Raw genomic sequence first — 20,509 nt, forward strand, 5'->3', positions numbered from 1 at the left:
AAAAAATAAAATAAATATGTATATAATACACAAAAATATACATGCATAAACAATTACAAAAAATGATCATAGCAGATTTTGTTTTGTTTCAGGTACGGCACACTATGCAGTTTGTGTGTTGTGGTAGAATGTCATAAACGGGCTACTTATTTCTTTGTTTCAACAATTCCCTTGTTTATCCTTTTCCTGTATGGGTCCTCCCTCCTGTTTGGATGAAATTGGTATCTCAAACTGAAAACGTATTTTCTGTTAAAGAGGTGGAGAGATGGAACTAATGTTACCAAACACTATAGCAATGATTACAGTCTAAATATAGAGCCATTTATCACTTATTTTAACAAAGAAATATCACTTAAGTGATATAACTGTTGTTCACTGTTCCAATATTGAGAGTCTGTATCATTATATTCACTGCTGATAGACTACACTACATATATTATCCAGATGACTAGTGTTGTAGGCTGGCTGATCAGACATTGGCTGGGTTTCCCAAACGCATATGGTGTAAGACTTGTAGTGCCGCACATGCTCAGATGCCCTCATAGGCCGCACACAGAAGCCTGTGAACATAGACATTTCATGCATAGATGTGCCACGCAATGGTAGGTGTGACAGTATCTACCATACAGCTGACAGTAGGTTCTCTTTACTCTTAAAAAAAATATATACACACACACACACCACACACACACACACACACACACACACACACACACACACACACACACACACACACACACACACACACACACACACACACACACACACACATCATAAATATATTATATTTATGTATATATATATATATATTTTTTAAGAGTAAATAGAGCCTACTGTCGGCTGTCCAGCAGTCCAAATATTATTAAATTAAATTTCAGAATGGTAGACCTGAGGCCTACCATACCAGGCCTGAGGCCTACCATTGCGTGGCACATCTATGCACGAAATGTCTATGTTCACAGGCTTCTGTGTGCGGCCTATGAGGGCATCTGAGCATGTGCGGTGCAAGTCTTACACCATATGCGTTTGGGAAACCCAGCCATTGACTGTACGCATCTGCCTCATATTCACCTATTTATGGTCTGTAAATATCCATTCAATCAGGTGATAAGATGTAAATTCATGCTTATATTCACTGGTGATAGATTGTTCATTATGCATAGATTTATTGATAGAATACTCAGATCGGTGAACCAATAGGCTAACGTTCCAGCAGTATTTTAAAAAGATATATCATTATCAGTTGTCCACGTGAGGAATATTAAGGCCAGGCAATATTCAATCGGATGGCGGTTATTTGCAGAATAGATTATTTTCCCTCTATAGTCAAGTTCTACACATGGCCTAGAGATCTACACTTATAGATCAGCTATTTTCATTATATGACGGTATCCTTGAACTCCAGCATCCATATTCTGGGGGGAACATTAGCCAAAAATAGACGAATTACAAGCTCCACAACGCATCACAACCATTGCAATGCATTGTGAGCTTGTAGGTCGTCTATTTTTGGCAATGAGATTTGTGTTGACAGAAAAACGTGGTACAGAGACAACTTATGTCCAGTTTAGCAAGTCTAGAGGTCTCCAGTCACTGTGTTCAGAATAACCACCTATATATGTATGACACACTCTCACACAAGCTTGACCAGCCATCGCCTCAAGAAGATCCATACCCCCGGGAAGAAAGGCAGACATTGGAATTAATTCTGAAAAGGCCTGTGAGTTTTCCAACTGGAAGCCAAGTGCTTTCCGCGAATATGCCTACTGACTGACTGTGCAGAGAGAGAGGACAGAGTGGCAGAGAAAACACTAAAACGTTTGTCTCTAAATTCTCCATCTGGACAGCAGAGAGAGCAAGACAGAGGGCGAGTGGGAGATTGAGAGACCGGGACAGAGGAGAGGGAGTTCTAGGAAGAGAGGAAGATCGGCATGTGTGCCACCAGACGGTTTAGTATACATTATGGAGCAATGTATGGAATATCTGTATGAGGAAAGTGTCTGTCTGTCTGTGTCTGTGTCTGTGTGTGTGTGTGTGTGTGTGTGTGTGCATTTGCAACAATGCATTGCATTTGCAATAAATCTTGCATCAACTGAACATTAAGAGGTAAGATGCAGACAGGACGGGGAGCAGCAAAACATAAAAAGAAAGAAGAGAAGAGAAGAGAAGAGAAGTTACCATGGTGATGTGGAGAGTTGCCCCTGGCTGAGTGCTGAAAGCGTGGCACAATCAGCTCCTCTGGTCTGTGAGAGGAAGTCCTGTCCACAGTTTCCTGTCAAATACAAAGAAATGTAATGTAAATACCTGCTGAGACTGTGTGACGGTCTTAACCATAGACGTATAAACGTAGACGCCCTTTCCGGCTCTGGAGCATACGTATGTGCTCAAGGGAGGGTAAAACTTTTCGAGATTCCTTGCGAAGCCCCGCGGAAGCATGAGCATGCGTCACCGAGCGCATGTTCGGGTCTGTAAGTCCCGGAAAAGATGCACTGTGATTGGCCAGTAATCACTTGAGTGACAGCGGGACGTAACATGCCTTCCACACTTCCTCTCCCAGTGTAAATTCTTCCGCCCCCCTTCAACACACATCACTCCAATGAACTGCAGCGGCCAATGAGGCATCTATTTTATCTATGGTCTTAACTAGGGGTGCACCGATGTATCGGCCGACAATCGGTAGGGGCCGATATTTGCCTTGTTAACTGACATCGGCGCATCGGTAAAAGACTTGACTTTCACCGATGGCAGTAGCCGATGTTCTGCTCTGCAGCCAAATCCGGTAATACACCTGTGTACGGAGATGTATGTCGCTCAGTGCACTGAGTGCAGTGGTATTCCTCCTCCCCCCTCCCCTCCCCTCCCCTCACAGGCTCACACACAGGCAGCGGGCACCGTTTCAACTCAAGACAGGACAGACTTTTTTTCTTTAGTTTTTTATTTTACCAAACTATAATCCACAAGTTAGTGACGGTGTGGGTGTGGGCGCTATAGTACCCTTGCGCAGCGCGAGATAATTATAATGCCAGCTGCAAACGATCAACGGTCTTTAATTGTGTGATTAACGGATTATATATATATATATAAATCATTTTGGGACAAATAAATACAATACTGGGCGTTGGGGGGTGCGTCAGCTCGGTCAACGTTGTGCCATACTCCGCCTATATGCACAACAGATTGTTTTAATTCAAAGTGGTATATATTCTGTGAAATGTTTATTGTCATCCCGTGAATCTATAGTGTTGCGTCCACATGCAGCGCATTGTGAGCTTATTTTGAGTATTTTCGGTGCGCACTCACCATGAATCCAAGCAGAGGTCCTCACAAGTATAGGTAAAACACCGCCACCACCTCAGTGCAATGGCCCGTTGCGCAAAAAAGTTGAGATCAAACTTGTGCTATACTCAGCCAATCTTCAATAGATTGTTATAATTCCAAATGGCCTATACTCCATGAAATTTATATTTTCAATTTTTCATGGGTGGATAAGTCAGAGTCAGAGAAAGGAGAGAGATGGTAGGGTAAGCACTAAGCCCTGTTAGCCATGCAGCCTCTCTATTAGGGATTTTCCCAGCGGTTAATTTCACTGATGTGTACAACCTTTATTCAAATAGTTGCAAATGTATTCATTAAAAAACGGAGCACATGTATTTTTGATCTATAAGGCCAAACCTCATTTGAAAGAATATATTCAGAGTATATGACAGCCTTTTAAAATCTTTATAATATTAGAATTTTACACAGCTGTGCTACCAAAATAATCACAGTCTGAATCTAGGTCAAATCAATGAAGCAGCAGGAGCTGCCTATAAGCTCCCATATTCTCAATATTAAATCAAAAAGACTAAAGACTTTGCCTGATATGTATGTTTATCATACCTTTTAATTTTGCACTAAAAAACATGCTCGACAGGAACTGTAACCAAATAATGGCCCGGTGCAGACCGGTGCAAAAATAAATTATCCTTATAAACGACGGGGTCCAAATCGATTTTGCATATTAACAGCCCGGGCTACCATTTGGAAAAATACAGTATACAAACATCGGCATCTGTGACTATCGGCTATCGGCTAGATTGTTTTTTCGGTATCGGCCAAGAATTTCCACATCGGTGCATCCCTAGTCTTAACTATACGTTCGACCTGGCATCCCTAATTTGGTTATGTCATTAAAGGTGAACATTTTCCAAAAAGCAACAGTTCAGAAGCCTGCCTACCAGTGACATCATCGATGGGGAATCCAAGCCAATAGAAACAGCAGGCTTTCTATTCCTGGACAGTTAGCATGCTAAGCCGGAAGCTACTGTTCTTGTGATTAAAAAAAACAATGATGTCACTGGTAGGTGGGTTTCTGAAGGGTCCACAGCCCTCCTCTGAGGCACAAACGATATATAACTATAAAAAGTGCCCTTCTGGGCACAGGTCTCCACCAGGAGGATAGGACTGTGTGAGATGTTTGGCAAAATGTTTAGGAGTAATATAAACATGTTTGCCTTTGATGGCAATTGGATGATTTGAGGCATTTTGTTCCAAAAATGTGTTTTGCAAAAATCAACCTGTTGGTGGCACTATAACAGGCCAATGTGAAGAAAATGTGTGAAAGATTTCACGTAAATTGCATGCTGTAAATTGCATGCTGCGTTCATGATTTGAGGCTTTTGTTCAAAACGGGGCAATCTTGCAAACTGTGAAAGCCAATTATAGCCAATTAGGATGGAATATGAAATATCGGACAGATCCGACTTGAGCACACGACCATAGAGATACTGTGTAACGATTTGTGAGATTTTTGGACAGAATCTGGAGGAGTAATATCAAAAAATGTGTTTTACAAAAGTCGGCCTCCTGGTGGCGCTATAAAAGGCAGATGCGGAAAATGCAGGTCAAAGGTTTGTCCTTGGCCTCTAGGGAGTGTGCATGCAACGTTTCACGCAGATCGGTGCGGTTTTAGGTAAAAATGTGAGAAGCTGCCTCATGGTGGCGCTATAACAGGCCGTTCTGGAAAATGCGGGGCAGAGGTTCATCGTTGGCATCCAGGGAGTGTGTGTGCAAAGTTTGGCATCGACCGGGTTAACGGTGCCGGAGATTAGCTGGTAACAGAAGGAAGGACGGACACACACACACACACACGGACGGAGTGCAAAACATACTCTCTCCCCATGCCTTCGGCCTGGTGGAGACAATTATATGAAGATAGGTTGAAAATTGGTGAAGATAATAGGAATGTTCCTTTGACATGAAGTAGGCATGGCTGCTTTCCAGGAACAACTCTGAAGGTGTGGAATATTGACCTGCTGACACATAATAGATCTTTTGACAGACAGTATACCACCTGCATGTCTCCACAAAGATCCATCATTCCTGCACGCATGCAGGAACACACATGCATACATTGTGTGTGTGTGTGTGTGTGTGAGTGAGTGAGTGAGTGAGTGAGTGAGTGAGTGCGCGCACACACACACACACACACACACACACACACACACACACACACACACACACACACACACACACACACACACACACACACACACACACACACACACACACACACACACACACACACACACACACACACACACACACACACACACACACACACACACACACACACACACACACACACACACACACACACACACACAAAGCAGCCTGAGGGCAAGAGCACTGCAGTGGAGAGAGAGAGAGAGAGAGGTATAAAGCAAAACAAATTTTCAATCCACACTTTTCCTGGAAAAAGAAGAACGCGGAAGCACGGCTTCCAGGAATTGAAGGAATAGAAGTCCCGCCGTGCGCGTGTCTACATACACGTGCACACAAACGCACACACACAGTCAGAGGAAGATTTATAGCTCTGAGAAGAAGCCAAAGGCTTTGCAAGGAAGGGCAACTTGGCTGTAGGGAGCATGTGGACCGAAGGAGAAAAGTGGAGTCTGTAGGTTTCAGCTGAATGGAATGGGAGGAAAACAATAGGAAAACCTATAAATTTGCCATAAAAGAATGAAAACCACTTTCAGGTTAACTATTGTAAACTGAATTTAGGGCCTCTTCATACTTTACACTAAAGTGTAAAGTAGTTATTTAAAGCTGCAATCCATAAGTTTCAAGTCCTAAGCAGAATGTTTTACCCGTGGCTCCCAAGATAATAATATTATTTTTTTATCCCACGATTTTGTAACCCATTTTTCACCCCTGTGTATCTATGTGATCCTGGGCTCTACACACCCTCCGCCAACCTGGGGAGGGCAACGGACTACAACTCATGCCTCCTTCATGCATGAGTGTCCAAGTTGCTCCTTTACACCTGACAGGGGGGAGTTTCCCTGGTTTAGCACGTGGAAGGAACACGTTATTCCAACAAGTTCCTTTCCCCTCCACCAGGCGCCCTGCTGGCCAGGGGGAGGCAGTTTAGAGACCAGTATTACTGCATGTTTTTGTGAGGGTACCTACCCTAGGGGACACGGGGAGAACATGCAAACTCCACACAGAAAGGCCCTTTCGCCAACCCCGCCTCGGGTATGGGCACTGATGACGCAGAGGAGAGAACGCCGCCAGCACCCACAGCGTCCCCAATAGGAATCGAAACCAGGACCTTCTAGATGTGAGGCGACTGCACTACCGACTGTGCCACCGTGCCCCCATCAGGCAGTAATACTTGTCAACCAGTGGGGAGGAATTGTGGAAGAATGGTTATTATGGGTATTGTTGTTTTTGTTTTTATTATTATTATTATTAGGGGTCAAGCCCGAAGAGACGAAGACCCTCTTCTGCCATTCTTTGCAGCTTTGGCATATTCTGTGCTGTCGTTTTCCACAAAATTCGGCAATATGGTAGAGGGTCGGGAACTGAATATGTTTTCTGTGTCTGCCATCATTAACTTTTCAGAAAGCAAGTAACTCCATGTAAGAAATCTAACTATGTGAAGAAAAAGAAAAATGTTAGATTAGCAGACAAATGCATTACACAAACATATTTGTTTCACGGGGCGACTGATAGCCGAATGGCTAGGGCGCACTAGCCTACATGGACTCTAGTGCCACTGCCAGCGAGTCCCTGGATACATTTTCCGGCCAGGCAAGCCATTTGCCGTTTCCCGTCTTTCTACATTGTATGCCTTAATGCATTAATTAAAGACTAAGAAAAAGGCCTGCAAAATAAATACATAATCTTTCATTCTATATTCATTGCAATAGGTTTCAGATTGCAGCTTTAACCGTGTGTATGTAAACATTCAATATTTTATCTTATCAGTCAGTTACATGACACATGCCCTTAAAGTAAACATCCCAGAATAAGGATATGGTGTGTACACACTGACTCCCTAAGCACTAAGTTTAGCCTAGACAGAGATCTATGACATGGAGGCGTGTCAACACACTTTCTCTTTTTTTCACAGCATCAAATACTTTTCAGTTCCTCGAAAGCACAAGACTGAGTATTGTGCTCATCTCCATGGTGACCTCTGACCTCCAGCGCATAAAGTGCAAGGAATAGCCCACATTTCGAGTTGGGGGGGAAAAAAAAGGTATTCATGAACGAATCTACATGATAAAGACTAAATTAAAACCTAAAGCCATCTTTTATACTTCATTAAGACAAAAACATGGTCAATCTACAAGATCACAACAAATTGCAGCAAGATCTGATGAAATGCCCAAAATAGGGACACTGGGTTAAAAGTTCTTAATGAACTACAGCAGAGCTAGCTTATTGTCTCCACCAGGCCGAAGGCATGGGGAGAGAGTATGTTTTGCACTCCGTCCGTGTGTGTGTGTGTGTGTGTGTGTGTGTGTGTGTGTGTGTGTGTGTGTGTGTACAGCTAATCTCCGGGACAGTTAACCCGGTCGATGCCAAACTTTGCACACACACTCCCTGGATGCCAACGATGAACCTCTGCCCCACATTTTTTGATATTACTCCTCCATATTTTGTCCAAAAATCCCGCAAATCATTACACAGTATCTCTATAGTCATGTGATCAAGACAGATCTGTCCGATATTGCATATTCCATCCTGATTGGCTAACAGTGGCTTTCAAAATTTGCAGGATTGGCCCGATTTCAACAAAAAGCCTCAAATCATGAACGCAGCGTACAATTTACGTGAAATCTTTCACAGACGTTCCTACTAGGCTGAGGAATATATCCCACCTTTTCACATTGGCCTGTTATAGCGCCACCAACAGGTGGATTTTTGCAAAACACATTTTAACAAAATGCCTCAAATCATCCAATTGCCATTCAAGGCATAAGAAGAAATGGAACCCTTTTCACATTGGCCTATTATAGCGCCACCAGGAGGCCACAACCTGACCTGCCCTGGTGGAGACCTGTGCCCTGAGGGGCACTTTTTCTAGTTACTCATCAAATTCCTCAGTGTTAATTTACACATTTGTAAATGCACCCGTAATACATCTGTACTCTCAAAATTAACACTCAGGATTTTACTGTTTGATTAAGTTTGATGCAGAACTCTACACAAGCAAGGAGTGAGTCTTCCGACGGCAATATTGCGCAAAAGACTGTCCTGATATGGTGCGTTGGCCATACCGTTGCGAGACTTGCGTCGTAGCCTGAACGAATAAAAAAACCCAATAAATAGTAGTGTGTATCTCAACCAATAAAAGTGTTTGGGCCTGCAAAACCTCGCTCAAATAGAGACTATGTCGCTACACAGCACGTGTACGCCCGTGGTACGTCAGGACAGTCTCATTGAAAAACATGTATTTTAATGAGATGTCCTCGTTCACTCCAAGTTCGCTCGCTCGCTCGCATCGCTGGCAGTGCAGATGAGGTTTTATGCTATGTCCTTATATTCGAAGTTGCGAACATTGTCAAACGTTGTGATCTACACGCACCACATGGACGCAATGTAAACTTGTAGATCGGCAGTTTTCTCAGTGTGACACACACCGACGAAGTATAAAAAAAATAGGGCTTAAGTGGTAAAAATTCAGAATTCTTGTTGAGACTATGCTAGTCTCTGGCCTGTGGTTAATGAGTGGTCCTTACACACACACATACTATACTATAGAGAACAGCTCTGGACTGTTGCTGGCTCCATGCTCTGAGACATCTGTGGCTCAGATCCAGCGCACGCACACGCCCCGCACCGCACACACACGCGCACACGCACGCACGCACGCACGCACGCACGCACGCACGCACGCACGCACGCCTGGAGCACAGCCCAGATTCCCAAACATGCCCAGTGTTATGTATAGAGTTATGTAAGTATGCAGAAAAGAGGTCTCATTTGCTCCTTATCTACACACTAAAACCTACAGTCACTACCCAGAAAGAGACACCATGTTGCATGCGTGTGTGCGTGCATGTTTGTTTCATGCTGGGTCATGTCAACTGGACAGCTTTATCCAACACCCACAGCAATGCAGTAAGCCAGTTCGCTCCCTTGCACTAACTATCAAAGTTCTCTCTCAAACGTCTCTGACCACTCGGAGGGAGGAGTCAATTTGCCATTCACTGCAGTCTTACTGGTGCAAAGCCCCTTTCCTGGAATCTAACCTGAACCAATCCAACTTAATGTCAGCCCATCGAGGGCTCAGCCCTCTTGGGGGCAGGTGCTGCATTCTTCCACCTCTGCTAAGAGAATTAATGCATCACTCCCACCGCCCGTCGGTCACTGCATGAGCAATTGAGTGTGTCACGAGGCGACAATCCCACGCTCTTAAGGTCTGTTGTTGTTTTCATTGTTTGTTTCCTGCTCTATTTATAGACCTCCGTGAACGACAACACTGTCCAGCCAAATTCTTTAGGTCCCGGTGAGTCAGACATGGAGAGAGAGAGCTGTACTGGAAAACAAAGGCCTCATTCTCCAACAGTTGGACTATGGAACTGGGTCTGTTGTGACAGAGGCGCCATTTTTCACCTGGCTAAGGCCATTAAAAATCCAACATGTAGGTGGAGTTCTCTCTAGAGAAGACTCAACCAGTGAATGGGTCTAGTAAATGCAGTGTCAGAAGCATAGCAGCTATGTTAACACACACATCAGCTGAACATCACTATGGCTACAGTGTCTACACTACAGAATGCATGCCAGGGGCTGGCATGGTAGCTGTCAGTCAGATATGGACAAGCAACAGTCATGGTGTGGTGCAAATAGTGCGTTTTAATTATTATTATTTCAAAACATAAAAAAAAAAAAAACGTCCCCATAAAATACACTTTAAAAAAAACTATTGGTCATTTCATCATCTACTCAGGCTTATGTGAACACCACAGACAGTTTTTAAGTTGCTTGATTCAGTATTTAGATATTTGATATTCATTTTAGCTGCCCCGCCCCCATATACAAACCCATTATAACTTAAAACTCCATTTTAACCATGATAGATTCATCGAAAACACCCAACCTATTTTCTGTTGACCGATAATGTCCTTCTAATACGTGAGGGGCCGTGGTTTGTCATTTACTGTGTTCATTTATTTTTAATAATTATTTTTGATTTTGTGAGAAGGAGCTGCAGCTGAAGCTGCAGGGTTCTTTTCCAAAATAATATTAAAAATAAATGAAAACAGTAAATGACAAACCACTGTCCCCTCACGTATTAGGACAAAAATCAGTCAACAGAAAAAAGTGTAGGTGTTTTTGATGAATCTATCATGGTTAAAATGGAGTTTTAAGTTATAATGGGTTTGTATAGGAAGGGGGTGGGGCAGTTCAAATGAATATCAAATATCTAAATACTGACTGAAGCAACTTAAAAAGTGCCCGGGGTGTTCACATGAGCCTGAGTAGATGATAAAATGACCACATTTTTTTTTTAAAGTGAAATATCCCTTTAAACCAAACTTCAATAACTTTTTTCAGTAACGTCATGAAAAAATGAAAGAAAAATGAATCCATAAATTAGAGAACAAAATGTTTAAGTAGAACCATCTACAAGCTCACAAAACTTGGCACGAAGCAATGCGTTGTGAGCTTGTAGATCTGCTATTTTCACAAGTTTGGCTCCAGGGGAGACATCAGATTTCTGACGTGCAAACACACTTGCACGTCCACAAGCATAAATGCACACTTCTGCACGCTTGCACACTCACACTCACACACAGTGATGTTTAGAGGGACAGTGTGTGTGTATAATAAATAATACCTGGTAGTTGGGGTGAAGGAGGAAGTAGTCAGGGCATCCAGCCAAGGCCATGGTGTCTGTTCAACGTTCCCTCTGTGGAGACTCACATCGACCGGATCTGCTCACCACAGCCCTGCACACACAACCCATACTGCTAAGCATAATCGTGCATCATAGTTCATACAAATTATAATAATATAACATAATACAATCAATATCTATAAATGCACCACGTCTCTCTGTATGTCTGTACGTGTGCATGTCTGTAATGCACGCCCCACGACTTCAAATTCGACACATGTGTTCCACACCCTCACAGGGAGTGTAGTGTTGAGTCGGTCGGACCCACGGTTGTCCACAACCGCCACAAAAGTCCTCTGCCCGGGCCTGGACAGGGCCACCTGCCCAGGCTCCATATATGGATGTATCTGTCATTTTGGGTGCCGATGCCCGGACATCAGTGTTGATTTAATCCGATGTCCCGATGTTTATACTAAAAAAGTATTTAATGTTTACTATAGAGCACCAAAGTCCTGACGTCACTGTCAGTAGAGGGCGTCAGTCCCCAGGTTAGTGTACTTTTTATTTGCATTGTAATCTCCATAGGGGAAGTTTAAGAACTGTGTTTGAAAAATTAACCGATCACCCCAGCCTTTTCACGCATATGGATATGAAGCATCGACGGAAGGTGGAAATGTACAAATATACCCGAAGAGTAACAAAATAAGCGTTAGAAATGAGTCAAACAACCCAGAGACTACATTTCCGGGTAGGCGGGTGGCTGCATCTGCCCGTCGCACAACATAAACTGAATGTTAATTACGTTCATTTTTATTTTTATTTTATTGATATTTAATTTTTCGTCGTTAGTACGAGTCGAGTCACCACCAGCTGAGCTTACGTCAACGAGGAATCTCAGGAACGCAATGTGTTGACAGCTGGGCGTGACGTATATTAGCAGCGACATTGCCTTCATATGTAGTTTCAAGGCTTTTGCGGCCACATTAATTAAATTTTCTCCAGAAACTGGCTGTATCAAATATGAATGGACATCATTAACGACGCACAGCCACTCCGCTGACAGAAAGGCCGGGGTGGTCGGTTCTTATATGAAGCGACCTAAAATCGCCCTATGGAGATTTCACTGCAAATAAAAAAAATACATGAACCTGTGTATTGGCGTAATCTACACTAAAAGCTGAATATAGGAGGGCATATATAGGGGTGCATTTCATTTTGAAAAAAATGTGCCAAAACCTTTTATTTAAATATCAATGTAAGTTTTTAAAATTATGTAAGTTTTTTAAATTATTTTATTATTATTTTAATTGATTACTAAACACCGGTCCAAAACATCAGCATCGGTGGTGTAGGTCTCTCCAAAATCGGCATCGGACCCAAGAATATGGCATCGGTCGGGCTCTACTCCATATATGGGCATAAAAGGGACACAGACAGATGGGTGGTACGGGTACTCTGACACGGGTACAACGGGTATTGCGTAGCAGGGTGGGGCATGGATTGGTGGACTTGGTGCTCTACAGCCGGACACCGGTCTAGTATAACATAATTAGACCAAATCACGAGGTCACCACGATTAACCACGATCAATTAACGTTATTGTCCTGTTTACAGTGGGTTGGCCACGTTTAGCGATGATACACGGTGACCAAATGATTGTACGGAGCGGCTATCCGGTTTCCATTCTGTGTGTGTATTTGGGATGACTGTAGTGATTAGACTACAAAGCAGGAAAACTGATCAAATCTGAGCTTAATGTGTTACATACATAAACAACACAATTTCATAATTGCCAATGATTTGTTCAAGTTGCGTCCTGTTTTCTGCTGCAAGTAGGCCTGCAGGTAAGCTGACCGGATGCGGTGTGCGTGCGTGCGTGCGTGCGTGCGTGCGAATGAATAAATATTTAATTTCCATAGACAAGACATTTTCTTGAGCCACATGGGATTATCAGACACATCAATTAGAACCAGCCAGCAACTCATAATTTATAATGCCGGTTATTCATAATAACCTGATTGTTAACAAGACACATACAGTTGAGTATACATACATTCATATAGACCTGCACATAGATATATACAATTAATAAAAAATGAAAGATCATCATTTATACAAGTAAGTCACCCTTCTCCTGCTATCACACACTATATAAAGAAATTCTGAAAATGCTGAATAAAAATATGACAAACAATTCTATTAAATCACCAGGCTCAGAATCTATGAGGTTTCGATCAGGGCCGTGGACTTTTTTTAAACAATATTTCTCTCAGCTCTTTATACAAAAGACAAAATAAAATGGATTTCATTCTCCACTTCATTCAGAAGATCACAGTATTAATGTGAATTTCACACTATCCTCCTCATCTACGCCCCTACATCTTCCTGTTTCTTTCTATATGTAATAATGGCAAAATGACAGATCTTATCTGCACACAAAATGACCTCTTTAGCCAAATTATACAAAATTAATTTTTCACATTCAAAATATTGAATACAAATCTACAAATTTACAAATCAAAACTATACCAGTAAGACGCCTGGCGGCCAAGCTACACCAGGCTTTTCTCGCGTGTGCGTTTTTTAAAATAGGACTGGACCTAAATTAAACGCATGCGCGGGAGAAAACGCGCGAGAAAAGCCTGGTGTAGCTTGGCAGTTATAGGCGAGAGCGACCGCAGGGCTGAACCACTCTCCCGGAATAATGTCACTTCATTATGTCAGCACTGTCATAGAAGTTTCATTTTAAATTGTCTCATATAAGCAGGGGGGCACATTATAATTTTTGGCTAGTACTCAAAAGGAGCACCTGTACGTATCCTGCCACAACGTTATGCTGCTTTCACACGGGCAGATGCAAAAGATACAAAGATGCAAAGCTGCACAGTGTATTTGTAGTGTTAAGCAGCAGGAGGATCCCACTAGCAGCAGGTGTCCGTTTATCATTAGCACAACCACAAACGTCCAACACATATACAATGAATTACTCTCCTAATGCTGCAGGTTCCACGTTTAATCCCAACGTGTGTAACCTACATTGTTTAAGTGACAGATCATGCATGGTTTTCATATCGTAAAAAGTCTATGGTCGCTAACGTGGCGACTAGCACTTTGACAGCTCGTCCATCGTAGCTTGTTTGATTAGTAATGATTAGTCAACACTAGTCTACTTACAGGACGTTAACGTCTCATTTGAGTGCCTGTCAGCAAAGACAAAAGCGATCTTTATAATCTTAATACTTAGGCACAAACCAACTATTTCATAAGAACACTATTGATGTAACTAAGAGATTCGACGAGTTAGCTATATTTTATATACAGAGATTTATAAGGAATAAGCAAAAGTCGTCATGCGACATATCCTGGTTTAGACGCTTAGCGCTCCACTGTTGTAACTTGTAGCTGACACTTTCTGGAGCTGACACTTTGTGGAGTGGGCGGTGACAGTGTGTAGTGGCAAAACACATGTCGCCCATGTGTTGTGTGTTGTGTGTGTGCAGCAGCAGCATTACATGAAGAGCGTGATGTGACGGATGCAAGCATTACATGCTTCCTGCGTTACATGCTTCCTGCATGTTTCTATAGTAACTGCGACCTGTGGTCGCAATAAAATGGCTTTCAAAATATATCTTGATTTTCACTTTTGTTGAATTCCTGGAAACTCCTCCCTGGAAGAGGAAAAACAGAGCCCAGAGTATTGAGTAAAGGTGCAAGAAATGCTTGCTCATGTGCGCAACGCACACATACTCACAAAAATTAAATGTAAACACAACCATTGTATAAGACACATACAGTAAGTCAGTTCCCAAACAAAGCCCCAGGCTTAAGGCTAACAAACAAAGCCTTTCCAAGCTAATAACACATGACCATGCAATACCTGCAGGCAGAGAGAGCACTCTCTCTCGCTCTTTCTGAATTGAAATAGGAGTCAAAGTGAACTGTGTTGCATCATCTACTACAGTGGCTCTCTAACTTTTTTGGCTTTAGTACCCCATTTATTTTATTTCTGAATCCAAGTAGTACACTCTTTACCCGACTACAACATTTTGCTTTGAAACCTGCAAAATAAAACCATAGCTAGCATATGGTGCCATGAATGAATGATAACCACCTTTTGAAAGAAAATAAAATTACAAATAATATGGAGTTTGAAAATAAGTTTGGCTTTGAAAATAGGTTTTACTTTCTATTTATGCTAGTCTGTTATTATTATTTTATTAAATGTGGTTTGTAGAGAGGGAAGGAGACACCCACACTGTCACATGCTGGTTCAAGAGCTTTTTATTTAATGTCAAATGCAACGTTTCGGTCTTTCGACCTTCCTCAGGCATGGTCGAAAGACCGAAACGTTGCATTTGACATTAAATAAAAAGCTCTTGAACCAGCAAGTGACAGTGTGCGGGTCTCCCTCCCTCTCTACAGGTCTGCAGTCTGCTGCTTTGTCACCAACGCACCTGTTGTAATAATAGTAAGTCGAGTGTGCGGAGGTCTTCCCTTCATTAAATGTGGTTTAACACTTCTCAGCAGGTTCAAACAAAATGTGTCAATGTTTGTGATTAAACATTACAATACAACCATGGGTTAACACCCTGAGCTGCATAAACAGAGTTCTCCGTCCTATCAAATAGTAACGCTCGACGCTAGCTACTTCCCAAAATGGTGCGGAGCCACCTTGAAATAGGTCCTGAAGAACAGGAAAACCCATTGATTGTAATATCCAACATTATTAGTAGTAGTGATAGTAGTAGTGTGGTAACGGGTACCACACTGGGTACTCTTAACAATGGGTACAGCAAGTACACTGACAACATGTACAATGGGTATTGCATCGCATCACCTAGTGGAGTACACAAACTTGCATCGTTCCAGACTTCTACCATTTCAAACTTGCACACCCCCCCCCCCCTGTTGTATTTGGCTGTGTCCCTTATATGCTCATAAGGAGAATTATTGGTCATTATATCAGTATGGCCGATGTTGGCATTAAATGCAATGTCGGTATCGAACCGATATGAAAATAATATCGGTTTCAGCCGATAATTTATAACTTTTAAATATAAGTATGTTGATTTTTTTTTAAGCCTGAAAAGGCCTTTTGAGATGATGAAGGCGGCAGATTCTATCAGTGTTTTCTGGGGAAGCTTTCAAAAGGTTCAACAAGTTGGAACATTTTTGAGGGGCGCTAGCCCTCCTATGCCCAGCTTTGTGTGATTGTGTGTAGCACTGAATGTGTTGATTTGATTGGCTGAGCACGGAATGTGACTGATGATGTATGATGATAAGAGCACCCCTCACTTCACACAAGTGTGATTTTTAAATAAAAATACTACATTCAAGCCGTTTATGTTGGGATATCATATTATGGGCCAACATTTCAATAATAGTGCATAAATAATAGAGACTGCACCAGGATTCCCCTCACATCCAGTGCCATCTCTATTATTTATATATCTATGCTCAAACCAAGTGGAAGTGTGTAGGGCGAGTGGCAAGGAGCTAGTTTCAAAAAGGGGGTATGGCTCTGGGTCAGCGCTAGAAAGGAGTTACTGTGCCTCTGATAAGGAACAGAGGGAGGCGGATGGTGGGCAGGGTCAGGTGACAATTACCACCATTACACTCTCCGACCTATAACCTCATGTCTCTCTGCTTGTCTGACTCAACTGTCTGACTCTCTCTAGTCTCTCTTTGCTGCTTGTCTCACTCTCTAATCTGTCAGCACTGCCCTAAATATGTGGTGTTTTTATTAGTAGGAATAAACAATTAAACACATTAGCAACCGGGAAGAACTGGACTTACAGTGCGTTTTAACAGCGGGAGAATGGCGAGCGACACATGAATTTCATTGGCTATCGCCTAATCGCCCACTATCGCCGGACTATGTCGCCCAAAAGATAATTATTTTCATCTTTTCGGGCAACGTTCCTCCACCCACTTTTCGGCCATCGCCTGCTATCCAACTAACCAGTAGTTGCCGGGTCCCATTGACAAATAATGCACTTCCGGTAAATTTGTCTGGCTGTCGCCCGCTGTTAAAACACACTGTAAGAAAGGGGAGGAGCCAAACCGAGTTCCTGTTTCTACACGAAAGAAAATCACACCCGTGTGAAATGAGGGGCGCGCTTGTCATCGTACATCAATTTATGTTAGCGGACATTGACATTGCTACATAAGGTATATAAGCTCCCACCAACATGTGATTGCTTAGCCGATTTGGTCGTTTACATATTCCCTTCAATGTCAATGGTGTTTAATGTTTTGATGTTTAATTTAGGTCAGTTAGCGCAATTGTCATCGTCTTGTTTTGTAGTCATCAGGCAGGAAACCTTCACAGTACTGATTTCTTCCTGTCAGATGACTACAAATCATTGACTACTACAACATGACGAAAGTTACCATCCGCTCCCAACCGGATCATAAACCCGAAATGGAATGCTGCCCAGGCTACTTATCATCATGCATCATCTCATACTGGCCAATCAGAATGCCTGTTGCCTGTGATTGGTTGGATGATTTGCTCGTTTACATAATCATACATTTTCCCTTCACCGTCAATGGCATTTAATGTTTTGATGTTTAATTTACGTCATATTTTGCGGAATTCTGACGTAATTTCTCCGTTCATTGTCAATGGCAAATCTTGAGACGCGAGGGGACAAAAGCTGTTTATAGAAGGGGCTAGCGCCCCTTAAAAAACACACCCGTGTGAAGTGAGGGGCGCTCTTATCATCGTACATTATCATACATCATCGTCATCAGTGTTTGTGTTTACAAACAGTAAACACTCAAAATTGTCCATTCATTGTCAATGGCATTTAATGTTTGTGTTGGGACAAAAATTGGGTTACATACACTAAAAGCTGGACATAGGAGGGGCTATTGCCCCTCAAAAAAGAGGTGGTGCCCCAGAGGCTAAAACAACTCTCTAAATGTCCTTTACTAAGGAATATTTGAGGGTATTTGTTTAACCACGTTGTTTAACCAAGCTCACAACGACACGCGTTTTGAGACTGCAGGCTATTTTCGCAGACTGTAGGGCAACCTACAGTAGTACATAGAACGAGCACACCATTCAAAGTAATAGGGCAACTGAATAGAACATGGCGGCCGACCGCATGCACTGAAGTTCAATGGAGAATTGGCACCCTGTTGATTGATTGAAGTATTTATTAACAGTGTGCAGATTCTTGCAGAATGGGTACATTTCAAACGAAAGCACAACTCAATACAAAATCAGTTACTGTTGGCTGCGTGTGCACTGTTACACCATAAACATAAAGCATTACACTTGTTTATAGGGTCCACCATTTTCAATTCATCAGATTGTTCTATTCAGTTGCTCAAGCTATAGCCCTGGGGAACACCGGTCAACTAAGTATATAGGGTTAATGTGGTTAATTCTCTGTCCCAACATCTTTCACTTTACCCAGCAGCAGTCTCAGTCTAAATAATCCATCTCACTGTCTAGTGAATTAATTGGTCTCGCTGGATGTTCTTTCTCAGCAAGTATCATTCCATTGTGTGGATCACTTACATAAGAGATATCAGATGTTAATGTAGAAATATCAGTCTATTTCCCTCCTCTTATTTGTCTCCACTCCCCACTTGTCTCTCCCTCTTCTCGGCTCGTGCTGCCGGGTTGAATGTAGTAAAGCCACACTTGACATTTGCCGAGAATTACAGTAATTCGGCTTTACCGGTCATAAATTATGGGGAGAGATGCAGGGAATACGATAGGGCAGGGAACAATTTAATAAAGTCACCAGTGAGTGGTTTTTACATTTGCGAGAGGGTATACTACCACACCCCCAAGCAAGCCTACCTCCTTCCCTCTTTGTACAGTATAGCCTGCCATGTACGAACAGCTCTTTCTCTCAGCTCTTTCTCTGGCAGCCGACCTGTCTCTGGCTAAATTATGTCAGCTGACACATGGAGAGAGACCAAAGACAAAAAGGTATAGTCAGGGAGAAACTATGCTTGGTGGCTGACAAAATCAAATGCAGAGGAAGATATAATCATAACTTCACTGGTATCCATATCGTAATTTACCATTATACACAGAGAACAGTAGGCTATAACTAGACATTATATAGCCTACCCAATAAATGGACCTATAAATGTTGCCTGGAAACTAACCAGACCTGTATCCTCCTCCTAGACAGGAGGAAGAAAGGAAATGTACTAGGGTGCAGAGATTACCCTACACATCATTATGTAACTGCTAATGGACCTTTATGACTGGTAATCAACACTGAGAGGTCCTCTGCCAGTCTGCCCTGCCTAAATGCAGTAGGCTCTCCGATGTAAATGCAGGCAGCTGTAGTGGTGGAGCTAATACAACAACTGTAACATAATACAAATTACATACTCGCTACTCGTTAAAACCAATGGCTAGTGTGGTGAAGATATATGCTACACAGTACACAGTACTTTTAAATCCACATACTTGGTTGCATGCTGGTGTTGCATGCAGTAAATAGCAGATATACTTAGCTGTTGAGCTTGTGTATGTATAGGCCTATATCTGCAATTTACTGAGCAGGACACCGGCACGCAAGTATAAATGAGGGCCGCTTAAGTTAACAGGGAGTGTAAACTAAAGTCTATATATGCCCCATTCACCCACCACCACCACCACCATAGCAACTCCGCGTCGTTCCTTCTTCACTCCCTCTGCTCGTCTTCGTGTCATTCCTGGCAGCGAATCGGGACGTTTTCACTTAAGTTTCACCCGCTATCGGTATGTATGAAATGTATCATGATGCCACTTTCTAAAAACTAAATGTGCACAAAATTAAAACGTTGAGGAGGCAGGAGGGAAAATACTCAAAAGAGAAAAGAAAACGCACTCACCCGTGCGTCGCGGACAGCAGCAGCAGGACTGGAGGCAGAGAGACGCTGAAAGAAAAGGCGACAGACAAGACCCGAGGAGAACTGTTTGCAAACTCTCGGTGTTGTGTTTTCTCCTCACGGCGTCCCCGAGCTGTGTGTGTGTGCACTGTGCACGGCACGCCAGACGACACGCGCACACTGTCACACTGCCCACTCATCCACTTTCGCCAGCTGACTCCCCTTGCGTGTGCAAACACACGCTCGACGCGCACACACTCAACAGAGGAAAACTCCCCTCCGCCCCGCCCCGTTAGCGTCGTCTACGCAGGGAACCCCACTTTAACCCTTTAAGTGCAAGCCAAGCCCAAATCCAAATGTTATAAAGCAGTGGTTGTCATGTCAACCAGACTGAACCAGTGGTGGTCCGGGGACCACCAGTGGTCCTTGAGGGGGTTCCAGGTGGTACCCAGCTAAATGATGGAGAGTTGGTAATGGTAACCAAACTCTTGAGAGTGTAAAATGAAACCAAATGGACCCCTAAGGGTTCATTTGGTTTCACATCTGCAT

The 20,509-nt window shown here is 42.8% G+C and overlaps 1 protein-coding gene across 2 annotated transcripts in view; it reads right to left on the reverse strand.

Annotated features, from left to right (window-relative positions):
* The window catches only part of LOC306938787 (growth factor receptor-bound protein 10-like), a 74,777-nt gene extending 54,549 nt beyond the window's left edge, over positions 1–20,228 (reverse strand). Inside the window, exons 1-3 of one of the 2 annotated variants that reach the window (XM_079523100.1) lie at positions 19,964–20,228; positions 11,114–11,225; positions 2,179–2,272 (exon numbers count right to left, since the gene is read on the reverse strand). In XM_079523100.1, coding sequence (XP_079379226.1) covers positions 2,179–2,272; positions 11,114–11,164 — 145 coding nt within the window. In that variant the 5' untranslated portion in view covers positions 11,165–11,225; positions 19,964–20,228. The remainder of the gene's footprint in view (positions 1–2,178; positions 2,273–11,113; positions 11,226–19,963) is intronic. The other variant, XM_079523101.1, reaches the window with a different exon arrangement.
* Between the last annotated feature and the right edge of the window lie 281 nt (positions 20,229–20,509).

The sequence above is a fragment of the Electrona antarctica genome, assembly GCF_951216825.1.
Source record: "Electrona antarctica genome assembly, chromosome: 15".
Lineage (NCBI taxonomy): Eukaryota > Metazoa > Chordata > Actinopteri > Myctophiformes > Myctophidae > Electrona > Electrona antarctica.